Raw genomic sequence first — 21,545 nt, 5'->3', positions numbered from 1 at the left:
TTTAGGAGCATTAAAATATTTTTTAAAAGGTGGTATTGATACCATATGTATTGTTCAGTTTTATCAAACTGTAAAAAATTATATAATATCAAGCAGGGCTAGCGCTGGAATGGGCATTTTGAGCAAAATGCTCAAAATGCTAATTTTGGCTTAAGAAAATTCAGAAATGGCTCAAACTCTAAAAAACCCTACTTTAAGAATTAAAACCAGTCAATTTTTATATTATGTTATTTTGGTCCAAAGACTGCCAAGACACCTGAAGACAGACTGTGACAAAACATGCAATAAACAAGAGGCACAGTCCATGGTCCATTAACACCATCAAGTGACAATAAACCTGTGCCCTTGGGGTAATTAAAAACATCTCTCAAAGTTTTTTTTAGTTAAACCGGTATTGATTAATGAATATACATGGATCAAAGGTGTTTGTCTGTGGCACATGCCACAACTGAAGTTCCCTGATTAGGTAAATAATAGGCAATCTTTTATTTTCTCATCAGACAGACAGACAGACAACTTTTCTCCAAAGGTAAACATAATACAACATGGGGATGAACTGCACCCAAAAGTTAGCTACAATAATACTTTCAAAAGACAAGATAAAAGAATGTTGAAAGGTACATGTGTTCAAAAAAGTTTAATAAAATAAATTTATTTTAAATGAGCTATTTATTATTGATACCAATAATTTATGTAATAAAGTGTTTTTAGTTTTTAACTTCTTGCTTGCCATCCTGGGTGAGAAACATAGTTCTGAATCAGGTAGTTTAAGCAAACCTGTGAATTTTTAAGTGCAACTAGGACTCTAAATCCAGTCGGAAAATGGAAAATAGACGTTCCTTGGTTTGACAAGCTCTCTGTCCCATAAGATAACTGTACAATAAGGCTGTGAAGATATCTGAAATATGTGATTATTATTATATTTAAAAGGTCGAATGTAATTACGTAAAAATCCTGTATAAACCGTTAATGAGCGTTCGCTATACGTTGGGTATTCATCTACAGAAAAACGTTCGTCTAGGTGATTAGTATCTGGCCGACTGTACAGGCAACTGAGAAGGTCTAACGCCTGTTACTAACTTTTAGCCACATGTCATTAATATGGCTACGGAAAAATATATGTCACTTCATGGTATGAAATGTTTTAACTATCGTTTATCTTTCAACAAAATATTAAAGCTGGCATTAAACCACTAAACCAACAGATTTTACTGCGTGTTCTACAGTCTTCCTTCTTGAGTAAGCCATGCCAAAAAAGTCCCTTAAATGTTTAACATCAAAGAATTTCACCTTCTTAATCATACAAATAAAGTCAAAAATTTTAAAGAAATTATTTTTCAAAAATATGTTTTTAATCACAAGTTCTATCATGGTAATTTTTGGTTTATTGTTTTAGAAATCCAGGAAAACTTTTTAAAAATGTAACGGATTTTATACCTTCAAAATATAAAACACACTTTAAGTTAGTAATATTAATTGCATGAAATTTAAAGAAGACGAAGACACACTTTAAATAGTGAGGTTGAGAATGCATGCGAGGAAATGTGATTTCTTGCAACAGTATAACTTGCTAGCGCTAATTCAAAATAACACGACCTCTTATTTAAGTACGCTTACTTTAATACGACCAGTGGTACACAAAATAGTTCTGCATTTAAATAAAAATAGAGTTCAGTGTCAAGCTATTTCCGAGTAACATTTTTCATCGAAATCTTATCCTGGACTTATTTTAACGCGTAAACTGTAAACTTGAGAACAGTTTTCATCATGTTTATTAATAACACTGACATGAGTGAAAATACAACCATAGACATTTATGATATCACTGACGTACTTATCTAATGTCACAGGACTGTATCGAGCTGTCTTTCACTTTTCAGTATGGACGTATCATTTCGCAAAAGTAACTTTATTTCATATAAATCCGAGGTTCTGTCATTCTCCGCAGATATTTCACCATTGCTTTCCCACGTTTTAACTTGTTTCTGACAACTTGGTCGAACACAACCTTGTCCAATTTGTAAACAGTTTTGGCGGCATTTAAAATGTCTACGAACACAAATCGGAGTAAAATCATTTTCTTCAACATTTGGAAATTCGCATGGTGTTACATTTAATTCCAAACGCCCATCTCGCCTATCAAAGTTGATAGCAACCTGTCCATTTCTCGTATCGTTCAGAAGAGGGATGGAGCGTCTTGATCGTTCTTGTAAGTGTGCCCTTCCGTTCTTTTGTTCTCGAAAATTACAGCGACGGGACCGGAAGTGAAGTGGTATATTACCGTTGTACAGACTGGATTCCGTCTTTGTGACTGTATCTTTATTTCTTTTACCACAGTTACAAAGAATAAAAAGGCACACGCGTCTAAACTTTGTACTCATCACAGAGTACAAGATGAAGTTTATAGACGAGTTTATAAGAACGAGAACATTGACAATATTTCCAGCAATCAGGATATAGTTTTTACCGGAAGGAGTAAGTTTCGTTGAAGAGTTATTTTGATATATACCATATATCAATAAGGCAGCATTCGGGAACTGGCATATCAAAAATACGACTACTACACCGATGAGCATTATAGTAATTCTGTTCTGTTCTTTCTGTCGTCTGTTTCTATCTTGTTTCATTGATGTGTATGTCATTTGCTTACGAATTCTAGTAGCGGATATAACTGCTTTCACCAGTAAACCGTTGAATGTAGACAGTAGCACCAGGGGTAAAACAGTGAAAGTAAACACTAGAAAGTTATAATATCCCACTTGGTATGCTTCGCTTAAATACATTTCCGTGTCTTCAAACGTGTACTTTGTTTCATTGTTTTCAATGACCTCTACCAATCTCATTTCAAAGAATTCTGGAGTTGTGCATGCAACTGTGAAGAAGACAACTATAGCCGTAATCATGCGCGCCCGTTGCGGAGTACATAAAGCACGCCCTTTCATCGGATAGCAAACAGCAACAAGCCGTTCTAGAGAAAACGTCACCGTCAGGCAGACGGAGATATTGCTACAAATATCGGTAAGGGTTTTACCATAGTAGAACCAGTAGCTGTAGATATCCTGAACTTTCACAGACTCGTAATGTTTTAGACTTAATGTAAAGCTTAGCACAAGATATAATAAATCAAATATAGACAAAGCTGTTAAATAGCAGTTTGTAGATGACAACATTGACCGATGAGTCAGCACACGAATGCTTACAATGTTTCCAAAAAGCCCGACTGAAGTAATGATCGGTACTAATACCCTTTGAACAACAAATCTTGTAATTACCAGCGCTTCTGTATTAGTTGGAATTGCAATGACGTCATTGTCTGAAATGTTTGATAAAGTGGCATTATCATTTTCATCCCCTGTACCATAAGGTGGATGAAATGACAGATTGAAGTCCATGTTGATGTTAAGGCTCTCAATCAAGTCAGCTGCTGTTCATCAAAGTCTCTGAAATGGAAATGCAGGTGAATGTCTTCAATTATTTTTTATTTTATCTTCAGTCTCTACTGCTGCCTTTACTGAAATGTTGCACTAGTATTTCATTATTCAGTAGTTATCAATGTTGATATGAAAAAAACATGCACGTTATCGTTTAAACAAGAAAAAAATATGACGTCACGTCGACAGATGATTTGGGGCCATAAAGGCACCTAGAAAGAGTGTAACTACACTTGACATCTTTTATATAACAACGTTTCAGAATCGAAAATGTTACACTTAATTAATATATGCTTTATCGATTATTAGGCGTGAATAATAACTCGTTAGAGGTCTATGCTACGCAATTTTAAGATATTTCGAGGGACATGTTACTTTCCGTATTTTAACATTACTAATTTTGGTGCCATTATGCACCATAAAATAGTGTTTTCTATTCCGTGTGCTTGCTTACATAAACACATGATAAAAGACGTTATATGATTAAGAGTTATGAGACAAGTACTATAAGTTTTAGAAGTATGTCAGTGTAGGACTTGAGTGCTGCTAGCATCAAAAGGCATATCCGTAATAAAACGATTTTCTAGACAGCGAATGATATCCTCGTGCAAATGCATTTACACAGGAGTAAAGTGTTTCAAAGTAGTCTCAGAGAAAATGTTAAACGTCTATTAATTTCTCTGGAGTAATGGAAGTGATGCCGAAGTATACTTCTAAGCATTGAAACTCATTCGCGACATCACGCAATTTTATCAATATATCGTTTGGTTTGCTCTTTAAAAGATTGACAAATGAGAGACGCATATGCAAGTCACTTTGTTCTGATTAAAACTATAAATGTAAAGATTAACTTTGGAAGTGGAATTCTTTTAAACTTTAGCGTCCTTTTTCATACTACAACTGCAATTTACATACATTTTTATAGAAACAATCAAAATACACACTTATAGGTTGGTCATTTTAACTTTTGGGGTTGAACTAATTCCAACATTTTTGGGGGTGTAGAATAAGTAGTATGTAAGGATATGAAAGGTAGAAAAAAGTCCTTAAAAATATCAAAGCACATTTTTGAGATATTGCATCCAGAATTCTGAAATTACGTCTACATCCTATACTTATTGTGGCCGTTACATAAGACCTTATACTGTATTGTTCTTCTACTGGTAAACTACAGCCTAAATATGTTCTTTGAATATCAATAAAAAGATATTTTAAGATGTCTAACACTTACCTTTAGTATTTTATCATCTTTGTCATTAAGTGTTGGGGTGTCAAAATTTAGAACATAGGTGTCAAGATTCAGAACAGAATTTCTAACCAAATGTATACATACATATTTCTGAAACACTCGTCGGCAGTGGAGTTAAAAGGTTTAAACACCAAACATGTGTATCTCAAAGTCAGAAACAAGAAAAAATATTCATAGGGGATTCGTGAAACAAAAATATATTCACAATGTTACTGCAGATGGTTCGGGTGCTTGGTGATTTCAATATTTGCTCGAAATTCGTAAACAGTTACGGCAATTATTTATGCTTCTTGAACTGGTTTATTATGCAATGCATGCATGTGAATGAAGAAATTATACTATTATCTTTGTTCAATTGATTTTATTGTAGATACATTTGCAATACTTTTGTGAAATTAAAATGTAAAGAAGCTGCCAGTAAATATCACCTTATTTCCGAGTTTGGCTTGAATTTCTTTTGATGACATTTTTCCTGTATTGTATATTAAAGATTATAAATCAGAATTAGTTTGAGGTTTGGAGATTTTGTCCAGTAATATAACCGGCCTTTTATTGTTTAATGTATTTGAAATATTCATGCTTACGGAACATTGATAGAACAGTACCTTTACTATCTTATGCGTTGAATCTTACATATATTGACAGATACGCGTTACTAATTTCCTCATGTATCATTTGGGATCTACTCGAAATATTACTCAAAGTGTCTGTAGAATGTTTCTGTTCCAGTACGTCTGTTATTTTGTTGTAAACTTTATTAGTTTGTGTGAAAAAACAGGACAAGGTCCATCTGGTATAGCCATGTTCAAAGAATGTACCCTCTCCAAAACGAAAAGCAGTTTATCAGGCCTGGATCCAGAAATGTTTAATTTAGGTGTGGGGATAGGTATGAGAGGAGTGGGGCCCTCCTCTCATATTAGAGGAGACAGGGGGACTCTCCCTGGAACATTTTGAAAAAAGGTATGAAACGGTGCCCTCTGGTGCATTTTTCGGTATAAATTTGACGTATGTGAGGGCTATTCTCATCGTTGTAGAGGGGTCAGGGTGATTCCACCTGGAAATGTTTGAAGTATAGGTATGAAATGGTGGTTTCTGGTGCATTGTTTTGTCTTAATGTTGAGGTGCGGTAGGGGGTACTCACATCGTTTTAGGGGGTATCAGAGGGGTATCCCCTTTGAAAAGTTCTGAAACATGTTCTCAATTACGTTTGATTAGTCATCTCAGTTGTTGTCTTGAAGCTTGTCTTGTCTTGTTGTCTATGACGATCATGAACATTTACCCCGCGCTTTGACTGTGCTCTGTTTTACAAAATCATTTGAACTGGCATTTAATGAGAACTTGGTTATACTTATATTCAATTTCTTTCGTGAAGAGCCTCAATAAAACTTGATATGTTGCTGCTTCACCTATTTGTTCTCTATACTTCCAGTCTTCTTGCTTCATATCTGAATATGTGAAAATTGATTCGGACGACTTTCAATAATATGCAGCTAAAGTAACTTGAAGTTCGTATTTTACTTTCATAACTACAAGGTATACTAGATGTTACCATCTTTTATCGTATTTCGAACCGGTTATGTAAAATTCAGCGGTTTCAAAGCAGACAATTTGTTCGTAAATCTGTACACGATTTTATAGTTACGTAAGGGAGAAAAAATCCCTATTTGACTAGTTGTTTTTTATGAAATTTGCAAGGAAAAAATGACATAGAGTATGATTATTGCTTTTCTAGAGTGTACAACCCAGAAAGAATCTATGCATCTGGCTAACTTTAAGAATTGAAAATTGGTAGCCCAACGGGCTACCAGTAAATATGCAGAATTCTGCATTCCAGTAATTGATATTTATAATAAAGTTTTCTGCTTAATAAAGCCTGTCTCGTCTTTTAATGGAATTAGTCAGCTCTTTCAATTTGGATAGATAAACTTCTCAATAGATAAACAAATTATGTCTGAGACTGTAGGCAATACAGATTGATTTATCCTAATCGCAGTTATCTGTTTAGGCGGTGACGAGGTACCCCGAGGTGTAAGATTGAGTTTCCTTACACTTCATTTTTTCAATAAATACATTTTCTTGCTTTTAAATCCTGTCAAATGAAGATGGCATTTCAGATTTATATTTTAATTACCGTAGTACTTTGAGGACGTTAATATAAAAAACATTAATATTATAGATATATCATGAAACAAAACAGAGTAATTTCTCTAAAGTTGACATCAAAGATTGCTTCTCAAGACATGTTATTTTAGTGATAGTTTTGTCAATGAAAAGTATGGTGTTTACAAGTGAAAGATGTAAAAATGAATGCTGCGTTTATTATTTTCTTGAGTGTATTACAAATGTATAGCCTTTGTTATATAGATTTTAAGTATGGAAAATGATAAATATCATGAAAGCGTTTTCATAGAAACACCGCATATCACATATACACTTATAAATTAGTACTGGCGGGTCTTAGAGATATATATATTTGCCAAAAATAAAATTAGGAGTGCTTACAATCCCGTTAGGAACGTCACTGCCGTTAAATGAATTGTATATTATATAGTTACCTAAACTCTATAACGATATTTTCAATTTAGGTAGTCATATAAAATTCCGACGTTTACGAAACATTTAACGAGAAGACACAGGCCGAGGATAAAATGACGTCACAGTTACGCCACAGGTCTCTGGTAGTCCGGTATGAGGTTATTTAGCCCTAGTCTGGTTATTAGCCCGGTTAACATGATTTTATCCTGTGATTTTTTTTTACTTTTTAAGTTAGGTATTTAAAGCTCAACAACATATAAAACAATAAAATATTAATGGCATTTTTCTATTTTCGTATTTTCTATATATCTTTTGTTTAAGAAACAATAAAACAACCCATTACATTATGTACGACCCCTATTTGATATATATATATATATATATATATATATATATATATATATATATATATATATATATATATATCTCGTCAGTTGATATTAAACTTTTTAGATTGAGTATTTCTTTTGGTTTCAATACAATTTCTAGTTTTGAATTTTATTGATACTAAACCAAAAGGCAACTTTTGAAACTATATGTAGCTTTCGAATTCATTCATTTTCTTTCTTTGTTTCTAACTACTCATCTAGGAATTTTTGCACAAGATCTAGTGATTTACATATTCATATATAAAATAGAGCGTGCGCCTGTTTCAGTTTATACATAATTTATTTTAGGTCGATTGTGAAGGAAGTTCTACAACTTATATTAATCACTCTCGACACCCCATTCCTGATGGAATCCATCGCCACGAGGGTATGAGAGAAGAGGCCAGTTTCCTTTTTAATGCTGAGCGCAAAGCAAGGGAGCTACTGGTACAATTTTTCACGTTTTTGGTATGGCGCGGCCGGGGATCGAACCCACGACCTCCCGCACTCGAAGCAGACGCTCTACCACTAAGCTATCGAGGCGGTTATTTTAAGAATAGTTTCTTGGTAAGGTCTTCTTACAAAAGTATAGTTTTGCGAAGAATATGTTTTTATGGACCCTAAGTGACCCTTTATCGACCAATAATATAAATGGGTCAGTAAAATATACCTCCTTACTGAGGCCGCAACTAATATATGAGCCGTGCCATGAGAAAACCAACATAGTGGGTTTGCGACCAGCATGGATCCAGACCAGCCTGCGCATCCGCACAGTCTGGTCAGGATCCATGCTGTTCGCTAACAGTTTCTCCAATTCCAATAGGCTTTGAAAGCGAACAGCATGGATCCTGACCAGACTGCGCGGATGCGCAGGCTGGTCTGGGTCCATGCTGGTCGCAAACCCACTATGTTGGTTTTCTCATGGCACGGCTCATATTTGGTAAAGAGGGTACTACAGCATATGGGTCGTGCGTCCTTATTTTATCTGTTTAGCCCTTACGCTGCTAAATGTCTATAATGAACTTGTCCATCTTTCAATTTGGACAGTACCATTAACTGTTAAAAGGGGTGCTTACCAAAATGATACTGACTGAATGGCGAACAGTGCAGACCATGATCAGCCTACAGGCTGATCTTGGTCTGCACTGGTCGCAAAGGCAAAATCAGTAGCCGCAAACAGGCTAAGGCTTAACTACCTTCTGAGGAACTTTGAATACGCTGTACAGTTGCTGTTTAAGGAACGTTGAAGAGTTAACTATATATTATCATATTTGTCTCTAACATTCAATAACAAAATGTATCATGATTAATCGTAACATGAAAGAGCAAGGCTGATCGCATCTAACTCGTATCAACAATAAATTAAGTTAGTATGTTAATTCTTTTCGTAAGCATCTTCATTAAATAAAGTTTACATTTGTAAACAAAGAGCAAGGCTGATCTCATCTTGTCAAAACTATAGATTGAGTTAGTATGTTAATTCATTTAACAAGCATTTTCATTAAATAAAGTTTACATTTGTTAACAGATAACCATGTGTTCTTATCCTAACATATGTTTACAAGAACTTACAATTGCAGTATACGGATGAACTTCAGACACTTTGAAAGTGAATTAATTACGAGATTAGATTATTATGTGTTTGCACCGTATAAACCAAAACAGTTCTACCCGAGTTCTATCAGTTCTATCAACACCGTACTTGGAAGTGCAAAGGGTTAGTCTCTCTTCGAATTAAAAAAAAAAGGAAATAAAACTATTTTTCTTAAGGGCTATGTGGCCTCTCATCACAGGGGGTTAATTAACATAAATTTGACTGTATTAGTTTGTAAATAAGATAAACTTAACTAATTCTTTGACAAGTTTAAGATAACGTTATTGATTGCCTAAAACCAGAGCCATCCTCTGTAGAAACACAATAAGAAAAAATACTTAATCATATTACAGTGAAAGATTTGATGGATTAAATGTCAAAGATTTAAAACATATAAGTGAGCAGATTCCTTAAGCATTATTTTCTAATGTTTTGTTTTAACTTAAAGGTAGTTATGCACCTCTGGATAAAAAAATCTACAATTTACGTGTAGAAATTTCTTTCACCCTTAAATTTTAAGACATCATGATGTATTGAGTACAATCATCCAGCAGATGAAAAAGATACGGTGGCAGACTTGATTTCTTTTCGGTAGACTGATTTGAAAACTTTAAACCTGGATCTGCAGCAAGTTACAGTTAATAGAATTCTATGGGAAAATGACAATTATTATACTGAAGACTTTTTTGCCTATAGAAAAACAACTCTTACAATACAGATTTAAATAAAACTTCTGACAGTTGAAAATTGACCGGTTTTCAATCATATGAATTAAAATAATGTAATAATAATAATAAAATGAATCCGATTTCGTGTATGGGACATGAGTTTTATCTTATGTTATCCAAAGAAAGATGTCAGACTATGACTAACGGTTTAACAATCATGCAGAACTACTTTAAGTCAGTAATAATGAGGCCATTCATTTTGGCTGTTAACCATGTGTATGTATGTTAAGGACGCTCGCTACAGTTTCGTAATTTTTTTCTCAATAATACAATTTGATGAAATGTTTTGTATGAAAAAAACATGTTATGATGTATTGAAAAATGAAATAAAAATACTAGGTCACCAGCTTTGTTACAATTTAATTTGCCCCTAGATATGGTGCTATTTTAACATTTTTCAAAATTTCTGTAATACTAAAATATATTTCAGTAAAGTACAATAATCAGCATAAATTTGATTATCTAAGCATTTTTATAACGGAAAACACAATATCTATTTGAAACATGCTCAGAGAAATCAAAAGAACATGATTTTGTAAAGAAAGGAATACTTGTTCAGCAGATCCAAGGGCTATTTTTGCATATTTTTGTCAGTTTTAAGTTGGTACTTCTGCTATTTTATAGAGTTTCACATAATAGAATTTAATCAAACTCTGCACATACCTTTGGTTATGTCTACCTAATCTGAAACAAAAAGAAAATTGATAGGTCACCATATTAGATTTCGCTTAAATCAAATTACAACGAGGTGGGGTGTGGCGGGAATTTATACAACGCAGGTTGGTACGAAATACTCTTTCAGTGTTTGAGCAAATGACTTATAAATATATATATAAAATTATCAAACGGCAGATTTCTTAATAAAGGGATTTTAAGGTGTTTCTGAAGCATTTTGATGGCATTGAACGATGAAAGTTTCCGCCCATTTTTTAAACAAAACCTATAGTTTACGAATGTACGGTACTGGTACGGTACGGGATTAGAAACAGCCGTGACTAAATGCAGAGTTTGAGCGTTGGTATAAAAATAACAGACTCCAGTATATGTCAGTTTGAAGCAATTTGAACTAAAAGTACTTTAAATCTATATATTTTGTAATCATGGTGATACTTACCCTATACTTTAGTCAGTATATTATACATTCTGTACATTAAATGCATGCGAACATACAATAATTTGCGAATTTTCTGCAGTACGCGACATTTGATAATCACTTCCGGGCACGCACGGAAGACCGCACCAACCCTGCAGTGAGCTACATCGAAACCAATTTGGCACGGTGTTGGGGTAAATATCAAGCCGTCCGGAAAAACTGTAGCGAGTGCCTTTAAGAAAATACTGTATCGCCAAAATGCTAATTTAAGTCATAAGTGTGTGAGTACTTTATTCACCGTATTTTCTTTGTAAATTCTGTTTGGCCATGGGACCTTATCAAGTCATGCACTCTTTGTTCAGATAACGTAATATTAATTACATTATAGTTTCAAATATAAATCAATAAAATACCCATGGCGATTAAAAGTAATGCGTCGATTAAAGTTTAGCTTCAATACTCTCATGGTACAATTTGGTAAAATATGTATTAAAATTCCATATGGCTTTAAATAATTATGTTAAAAAGATGAAAAAGCTGTCCAAGTAGATGTTATGCATAATTGTGTGGTTAGAAAAGCACTACTTTTAATACTGCATATGAAACATAGCAAGAGCCAAAGAGGGAGGTAATAAATAAACTATAGATTCAACAAAACTTTCTACTGTTTTCATCAGTATCCAAACCTTTGACAAATATTAGAGAAAACAATAATGGGAAATAGGATTTAAAAAGAAACTAATATATTTTATGTTCATAACAGAAAATGTGGCAGCTACATGTGAAACAAAGACATTGTGAGATTTTTAGCTGCAATATAAGTTGCTGCTGTTGTTTCTAATTGTACATCTGTTTTGATGATATATTTAAAGGTCTATTGAGATAAACTGATCATAGAGACATAATTTTGTGTAGGATAAAGCTTATAAAGAAGAAACCCTGTAATATATTTTGCAAGACCCACACGCACATTAAATTTCTTTGCTTTTTTATTTATTACACATTTGAAGACATTACGTACATGAAGTTCGTCAGAGTAACTTTTTAAAATTATTTACCAAGTTCAGATAATTAAATTTATATATATATATATATATATATATATATATATATATATATATATATATATATAAAAACTATTTAATGTACATTAAATTAATTTTTTTTCTCAATACTTTGAACACTACACCTCCTTTTAATGTAAAGCAATAAACTATATTGGTCCGAGAGCTCACGGACTTTTATTGCAACAATTGAGGCCAAAAGAAGTTTATACATTTTTGGAAACAATATTTCATATCCTCCATGAAAACCCATTTCTTAAGTGTCAAAGCCGTGCCTATCTATATTTTGTTCACTTATGTTTGTGATAGGGGAGGTAAAACTCACTTGTAAAAATTTAGGGGGTAGGGTAAAGTTTACGTCTACCAGTTTTTTCACTGTTTAATTACAGTAGCTATATTATTGTCAGTAAATGTATATATGTCAACCAATGTCAGCAAAAAGAAATTCATCAAAAAGGAATGAAGGGCAAACTTGATATTTAAGGTTAAAGGTCAAATATATGTACAAATCACAAAAATTGGCATATTTGAAATTTATTTTTATTCTTAAAAATTAGTTTGTTATCATACGTCACTCAGCTTTGTATATGTAATGTGTATATATCAGTCAAAGTCAGAAATGCAAATCTTATTGCAAAATGTCAAGGTCAACCCTGATAATTGAAGGTCAAAGTTCATTTTCATGCAAAAATATGAAAAATGTTACATTTACTTTTTCTAACGTTTTTAATATGTATTCACATTGTTAGTCACTGAAGTTAATTCGTTTTAATGTCTGTATGTCAGGCAAAGTCAGCAGTGCAAAGTTTACCCCAAAACTGCCAAGGATAAAGCTTATATCAAAGGTCAAAGGTCAAAATTTTGTGAAAAACTGCATGAATAGTTTCCTTTTTGAAATATAACAGCTATTTCTGATCATTATTTGTAATTGCTCGTAATTTGTTTTAATGTATATATGTCCGGCAATGTCAGTAATAAAGATATCGTCTAAAATCAGACAAGTTCAAATGTGATATTAAGGGTCAAAGGTCATTTTCAAGTAAAAGACTGAAAAAATAGCTCTTTAACTTTTCTTCTTGTTAATGATATTTTGTCGATATTAATCAAAAATATCAGTTCATTTTAATGTATAAAAAGTAGGCGATGTCTGGTATGCACATATTATTTCAAAACATTCAAGGTCAACCATAATTTCAAAGGACAAAGGTCAAAAAAGTGAATAAAATGTTGCAATAATATCACCTGTTTGTAATGATTTCTATTGTTTAAAAGTATTTGTTTTGTCATTTTAGTAACTGATCGTTTTTCATTTTACTGTATATATGTCAGACGATGTCATGGAAGAGAAAATAAGTCAAGGTCGAACCTGGTATTAAAGGTCAGGGGTCATTTTTGTGTAAAAGATCAAATTGTAGCATACTTACTCATTACTTTGTTAAAAAATAATAGCTCTTGTTAGAATTTTCTTTTAGCAATTTATTTTAATGTATACATGTCAAGCAAGGTCAGGAATGTAGGTCTTATCCAAATAAGGCAAAGCCAAACCTATTATCAAAGGTCAAAGGTCAAACTTGCGTGAAAATTAACCAAAAAACCAAGTATTTTTGCAATGATTTTTCATTATGTTTTGAGGGTATTTAAAAACTATTAACTAATTATTATTCATTTTAAAGTATATATAACAGATGATATCATTCTTGAAATAATAATGAAAAATTAGTCAAGGTCAAATCTAACATTAAAGGTCAAAGGAGAGGGCTTTCAAAAAACTCGCCATTATGAAAAAAAAATGGCTGGAACAAGTTGGAGAGTAAATGCAAAGATCCTCTGCAAGTCTACACATGCAACGTACGGTATATAGCAGAGTACGCATCAACCTCATTGGTACCTGCTTCCAAAACCTGTAAAGATAAACTGGACTAGGTTAAATTTCAGGTCTAAGGATAATCCCGGGGCAATGAAAACAACTCAAATAAAATAAATCGGAAAGACAGCCAACCCTGAACCATTAGAGACAAGACGAGAGTACAAAGCTTTTGTCCATGCAGAGAAGGCAAAGAGACTACCATCCCACCCACACCACTCAAAATTCGAGAGCAGAACCAAGAACAGACTGAAAAGACAGAGTCTTAACCACATCGTCAAAAAACTGCAAAAAGGGAAAGCAGCAGCACTGGATACAGAGGCAGAGCCGCTCGAGTCCAATGAATGGGTTCCCAGTCAATGTGCTCCAAAGATCAGATTGGAGGTGCCAGGAGCAGAAGAAAAGGGAAAGCAACACCAGGTTTACCAACAATCTCTTACGCTAGAAATGATCTATAACCGCTATCCAGCACACTCTTGGATCCAAGAATATACCAATGGATCTGTGGAAAAGGCAATTCAGAAAGCTTAGGGTGGTGCCTACATCAAACTTTCAGACAGCTCCTCCTTCATACTCTCTCATACAGTCGGCAAAAGATGCTACAGATCCAGATGCAAGCCCTCACATCGGCGACACTCGAACAGTATGAGCGAGGAGAAAAGGGATAATATGTTCCTAACAGACCCCAAGTCAGCTCTTCTGGCTCTCTCAGCAGGTCCATCAGTCAACTTAATCAGACAGCTGTTGAAAAACATCAATCTGCTGCCTGAGAACAACAATGTAGCATTTCGATAGATTCCTGCACATGTGAGCATAGCTGGAAATGAAGCTGCGCACAAACTTGCAAAGACAGCAATCAGGCAAATACAGCCCCAACCTCCAACTTCATACAGAGAAGCCCAGACTCTGTGGAAGAACAGCTTTGCGTCAGACTGGAAGAACATAAATGGAGGTTACCTGCCAAATCAGGACTGTCTACACAAGCTAAACAGGCAATTAACTGTCTTCTGTCTGCGCACTGAAAACTGTGGCCTGAGAAAACATATGAAGAAGCTGGGAGTTGCAGAGAAAGCTAAATGTCAGTGCGGATCAGAGGAACAAACACCGTTTCACATTCTGCAGAGCTGTTCCTATCTGGAAGAAGCAAGCCAGAAAGTTTGGCCAACAGACATCCCTTTTGAGACCAAGCCGTGGAAAGATATCAGCGACCTGCAGAATACGGTGCAGTTCATTGCCGCATCTAATCATAAAATATAAAACGGCCATAAGAAGATGGAAGGCAGTAAGGAAGTAAGTAAGTAAAGGCTAACATTAAAATGAATTAACATCAAGTTATAACAAGATATGTTTGAACAAAGAAATAAAATAACAGTGCTATGTTTTGAATTTATTACCCGAAAATGAATTTTAAACTTTAACATCAGGGCTGATCTAGACTCATGTCTTATGATATCTCCATTGTTGACATTGACCCATATATATATATACATGTATGAAACTTCAAGGAATAACCATAAGATATTATTAATGACAAAATACCTTTAAACAATGAAAAGTATTGCAAAAATGCTATTTTTTTGCGATCTTTCACGCAAATTTCACCTTTTACCTTTGATATAAGCTTTACCAATCACTGTTTTTGAAATTAGATCTGCATTGCTGACATTGATTTACAAATAAACATAAGACAGAATTATTTTCAATGAACAAAATGACAAGATAATTTGTAACGAAGAAGAATTAAAAATGCTGTATTTTGAATTTTTACATGAAAATGACCTTTTGAACTTTAATGTCAGGTTTGATCTTGACTTTTTTTCATTATTATTTCAACAGTGATATTGTCAGTTGTATATACTTTAAAATGATCAGTTTTACTAGTAGTGACACAAATAACCTACACAATAAAGAATCAAAGCCTTGAAATGTCTGATGGTTGCAGGTTTTTGGTAGATTTATTTTCTGTTTAAATGCCAATCTATGAATATACATGAATGAGAAACAAATACAAATTTAATGTGCCTCATATCTAAGATGAACTCTGCCTGACCCAGCTTGTGATGTCACCATAGGCTGGAATACCTTATCATTGATAGATCATATATAATCTAAATGGTCAGTGTGAGTGGATACAGGTTGAATAAGAACTGATTGTTCATTGATAATTCATCTGCACTGTTTATGAATGGGACTATTTTGTGTAGCACATGAACATCTTTTGGATGTGATTCGGAATAAAATAAAGATGCTATGATTGTCAGAAATACACTTTAACTTTGGTAGCGGGATAAACCCGCAACCAAGAATCGTTGCATAATTCGTGTTATTTTGCGAATTCTTACACAAATTTGACCTTTGACCTTTGATAATAGGTTTGCCTTTGACTTATAATGATAAGACCTACAGTGCTGACCTTGCTTGATATGTATACATTAAAGTAAATTGCTAACAGTGAATTATAACAACAAGCTATTTTTGATCAAAGTAATGAGTAAGTATGGTAAAGGTTGTGATTTTTTATACAAAAGTGACCCCTGACCTCCAATACCAGGTTTGACCTTGACTTATTTTCTCTTCCATGACATCGTCTGATTTATATACAGTAAAATGAACAAGGATTAGTTACTAAAATGACAAAACAAATACTTTTAAACAATAAAAATTATTACAAAGAGGTGATATTTTTGAAACATTTTACTCACTTTTTTGACCTTTGACCTTTGATACTATGGTTGACCTTGGATGTTTTGAAATTATATGTGCATACTAGACATTGCCTAACATTTATACATTAAAATGAACTGATATGGTTGACTTATGTCGACAAAATATTATCAACAAGAAGAAAAGTGAAAGAGCAATTTTTTTATTCCTTTACATGAAAATGACCTTTGACCCTTAATAACACATTTGAACTTTTCTAATTACAGACGATATCTTTATTACTGACATTGTGGGACATATATACATTAAAATAAATCACGAGCAATTACTAATAACGATTAGAAATAGCATTTATATTTCAAACAGGAAGCTATTCATGCAATTTTTCACACAAATTTGACCTTTGACCTTTGATATAAGCTTTACCCTTGGCAGTTTTGGGGTTACATCTTCACTGCTGACTTTGCCTGACATACAGACATTAAAACGAATTAACTTCAGTGACTAACAATGTGAATACATATTAAAAACGTTAGAAAAAGTAAATGTAACATTTTTCATATTTTTGTATGAAAATGAACTTTGACCTTCAATTATCAGGGTTGACCTTGACATTTTGCAATAAGATTTGCATTTCCGACTTTGACTGATATATACACATTACATATACAAAGCTGAGTGACTTATGATAACAAACTAATTTTTAAGAATAAAAACAAATTTCAAATATGCCAATTTTGTGATTTGTACATAAATTTGACCTTTAACCTTAAATATCAAGTTTGCCCTTCATTCCTTTTTGATGAATTTCTTTTTGCTGACATTGGTTGACATATATACATTTACTGACAATAATATAGCTACTGTAATTAAACAGTGAAAAAACTGGTAGACGTAAACTTTACCCTACCCCCTAAATTTTCACAAGTGAGTTTTACCTTCCCTATCTCAAACATAAGTGAACAAAATATAGATAGGCACGGCTTTGACACTTAAGAAATAGGTTTTCATGGAGAATATGAAATATTGTTTCCAAAAATGTATAAACTTCTTTTGGCCTCAATTGTTGCAATAAAAGTCCGTGAGCTCTCGGACCATATTCATGAAGTATACAATCTGATTAGGTTTGCCCAGTATCGCCTCTTTGGAGACAAGATAAGCAGAGACAATACATTATTATTACGGCATGCAATTGTATTCGTAACTTTTTAAATGAATAAACTATTTCCATCCTTTGATAAAAAATTTGAATAGCGTGAAGAGAATTAATGTTTGAGACCATTAATCATTTAGAAACGTTGACATTGAACTTAAATGGCAGCGAAAAAAGGGATAACAGACTGAAAGCGTTTCTTTTTCTGTTACATATAACCATGAATTTTACCTAATGAGTATCCATTATTTACATTTTTTTCTTCTAAATAGTGACAGATATGTTCTTTCGGATTTCAATCTTACAGTATACAGGCAGTAAGATAGACCACAATTCTCCTGAGAAATGAATCCTCTACTGGTATTTAATTGACACATGTGCCCTTCATTTTTGTACTTTCACGGCTTCATTTTCAGGAACATTACCTTTATAAGAGTAACAGTTGTGAAATTACACCCCTAAATGACGCTTCCCAAATCAACATTATTATATTAGCAAAACGCAATGATGGATTAAATGTCAGTGAGATAAAAAGAAAATGAGTGAAACGAGTAAAAACAAAACAGGACTCTACTGTCAATGTGTCGAAAACTTTAATGTTTAAAGAAGTATATGCGAGACCATTAGATGGATGACTTAGTTGACAATACAAAGCTGTCACTGGTTGAATATACAAATGGGAATATCCTGCTCGAGGGTAAGCGTTTTGGCCATAAATAGAGGATATTTGTTTGTTTCTAGTGTGAAATCGAAATGTATCGTCACCGGTAAGGGAGATAATTCAGTACTTTAACGAAGGCGGAGCCTGAATAAAATATCAGAGTTATCTCCTTTGTCCATCACGATATCGCCATGGAAACAAACAAGTTTCGTTTTTATTTTATAGTTATTTGTGAAGGCAATGACTTATTTGTTTATAACATGCTCTACGTACATGTATTCAGCTTGAATAAATATATAACGTATGTTAATAAAATACACTCACACTCGAATGTTTTGGGTTTTTTTAAAAATAAAAACCCATTCCTATTATCTACACGTAGTAGTAGTGCACATTTACTCTGTGCTAAACCATGTATAATAGTACATGGGTGTCTTCATAGTTACTGAATTTACTAGATAAGTTGAATAAAATCCGTCTAGCATCTTATCAATTTTAATAAATTAAATGTGGAAAGTCACAAGTTTAATATACTTTTTGTCACATGTTAACTTTTCATGTCGAAACATAGAATAATTCTACTTTCTTTAACTATATTAAAACATCCCATTTGTTTCGTTCATGCCAGAAATCAAACATCATTGAATAATGTTTGAAAAGTGAAGATATAAGACACAGTAATTAATTATAATATTCTTATGTTATTATACTGTAAATGATGTAATTTTCTATTTCTGGCAAACAATAAAGGAACAACTGAGCGCCAGAACAAATGCAATATGAAAATATTTCCTTTAATACCGATTAAGTAAGATTGACGTATTTCTTTATTTTAGAAAATATATGTTTAGTTTGTTAATTTTGACCGATACATATGAAACAAAAACATATTTTTTGAAAAAGTGTATTGAATTTAAAAAATGTACAAACTGAGTAAATTTCTAAAATAAAAACTAGTATTTGATTTGAAAAAATATGTAAGAGCTATTTTATTTTCCAGTTTAAAAAACTCACATATAAGTGCAAGAAATAAACTGTATGATAAAAGAACAAACCTTATTGCAAAAAAATAAAATATTCCAGTAATATTGGACTGACATCAGTATACAAGATCTCCAATAACATTTTCGTACATTGCTTTAGCACTCTGGCAAGTCGAGTGATTGTCTCCAAGAACCTAAAACCTATAAAATACTTGTAGAGAGAGCTTTGCATTATATAAAGCACAGAGATGTATCCTTAGACAAAGATCGGAATGTGAGACGGATTGGACAGGAAAAGGCGATTAGGGAGCGCTATCTGTCCTATTGCTAAATTCCGGTGATAGATGTGGTGTTTAGACATTTAGAAAAAAAATACATGTCACGTATACATAATTTGTCTGGTTGTTTTTTGCAGTTGTACTTTATCACAAACAATGAACTTTTCATGGTTCAAAAACGACTGCATGTAAGAAAGAATTGGACGGAAATCCGATTTTCTAAAATAAGCAACTATTTTAAAAAAAACGGCCGCATCTAGTTCGCGTTGGCAAATGGTTTCACTTTCTAGTAATGGCCGCTAATTAAATCATTTTCATATTATTTTGTCGTACAGTTATATTCTGGTGAGATTAAACGGGATTTTAAGCTTGTTGAATTCTTTTCCTTGCTTGTGATTAATCTAGGTGTTCCACACAAAGTTTAGCTACAAGCCTTAACTTTTTTAAACATTGTGTTTTGTCTTGGAAAAAAACATATAGTTTTGGATAAACACATATTTTTTTTTAGATCAAATGACTCCGATAGCTGCTAAAATTTACTAATATACCGTAGATGGATTTACACTTTGCGTGATCCTGAGAAACGGAATTAAAATTCTACGTAAGGCATGACATGACAGCAGAATATAAGCAACGTTAAAGTTATCATTTCACATTTCAATATATTCGATCAATATGAGCATGTAATATGATAAATTACCGCTGCAGGACAAATGAAAATATATGTAAATAAGATACTTCAACTAATGCGCATTCTAACTTATTATTAGGGATTCATAATGAACAGGCAATAAACTATTTTTTTCAGCAACATCGATCTTTCATCTCGTCAAGTTAGGATAAAGAAAAAAAATGAGAAATTTGAATTTCCTATCAATTTAAAAAGCTTACTATGTATGTACTGACATTTCTTAACATAATCTGACAGAACTTACAAGCTGCCGCAATTAGTTTACACGATAATATCATTAGAAGTCAAACTTTAAAACATTAATGTTTAATAGAGTAGTTGAAGAAAGGATTTGAAAAATTCAAAAACTGGAGATTTTCGACGGGTGACAGATTTATTCCTCCTCATGTACCTCCCACCTCCCCCACGCACAACTATAAAGTCCCCCACAATCCCTCATTTCATTTTGTATCTAATTTTAACCAAATGGGGATCAATTCATTCTGTATTCAAAAAGATAATTATCATCTTATTTTTTAATTTTTTTCTATTTCTATAGATTCTTTAAATTTTACAGTTTAGGTTTAATAATATCAAAGTGTTGAGGTTGGTTATTGCTGCGTTCAAATTTGTGGGGGGAGGGGAGGGGGAAGGGGGAGGTAGTGTTCTACACCAACATCTGGTGTTAGGCCGTAATCTTTTTCTTTTTGGAATTCAAGTTTATTATAATTATTCTATTAATTGAAGGTTAAAGATTTCTTCGCATGGTACACATTTTTGGCCGGGTTTTCGAAGAAACATGCGGCTTGTAGATTGAAGGATGGATGGGCGGATGGATCGAATAATGAGTCTCATGTTAACCTTTTTGTTCATTCAATATCTGGACAAGTACAGATCAGCTCACGCGGAAAACCCACTTTCCGTTTTTTCCTCGAAGGAAAAATCTTGCATAGCGAGGAATTCCTTCGAGTACTGCCTTATGCTGACTCGAATACCAATTGTTACAGTTTTATTACTTTAGTGGAATTTCGTCGAGTCACTCCGAGAAATTACTTGACGGAACTCCGAGTCGAAATTATACAGGTAACACTTTAATGATTTCCGGTATTTTATGGCTACTCCGCGCGGCTCCGAGTCTGAAATAAACAAAACTCGGTCATTTCGAGTGCCTCGAGATGATTTGACGAAACTTCATGGCAGTATTTCCTAA

General features: G+C 33.3%; 1 protein-coding gene across 1 annotated transcript; it reads right to left on the bottom strand.

The window, feature by feature from the left end:
- Positions 1-1,432: 1,432 nt before the first annotated feature.
- LOC123541363 (FMRFamide peptide receptor frpr-18-like) lies at positions 1,433-19,575 on the bottom strand. Its single transcript, XM_045326793.2, has 2 exons — positions 19,460-19,575; positions 1,433-3,440 (listed from the first exon to the last, which is right to left on the bottom strand). The coding sequence occupies exon 2, from the start codon at positions 3,390-3,392 to the stop codon at positions 1,845-1,847; it is 1,548 nt and encodes a 515-aa protein (XP_045182728.2). The 5' UTR covers positions 3,393-3,440; positions 19,460-19,575; the 3' UTR covers positions 1,433-1,844.
- Between the last annotated feature and the right edge of the window lie 1,970 nt (positions 19,576-21,545).

Source organism: Mercenaria mercenaria, chromosome 16, assembly GCF_021730395.1.
Source record: "Mercenaria mercenaria strain notata chromosome 16, MADL_Memer_1, whole genome shotgun sequence".
Taxonomy (NCBI): domain Eukaryota; kingdom Metazoa; phylum Mollusca; class Bivalvia; order Venerida; family Veneridae; genus Mercenaria; species Mercenaria mercenaria.
This window is presented reverse-complemented; position numbering and strand designations above follow the sequence as displayed.

What these genes read in the sequence shown, in the direction of transcription:
- LOC123541363 (XM_045326793.2), bottom strand. Translation starts at nt 3,392, where the DNA reads ATGGACTTCAATCTGTCATTTCATCCACCTTATGGTACAGGGGATGAA.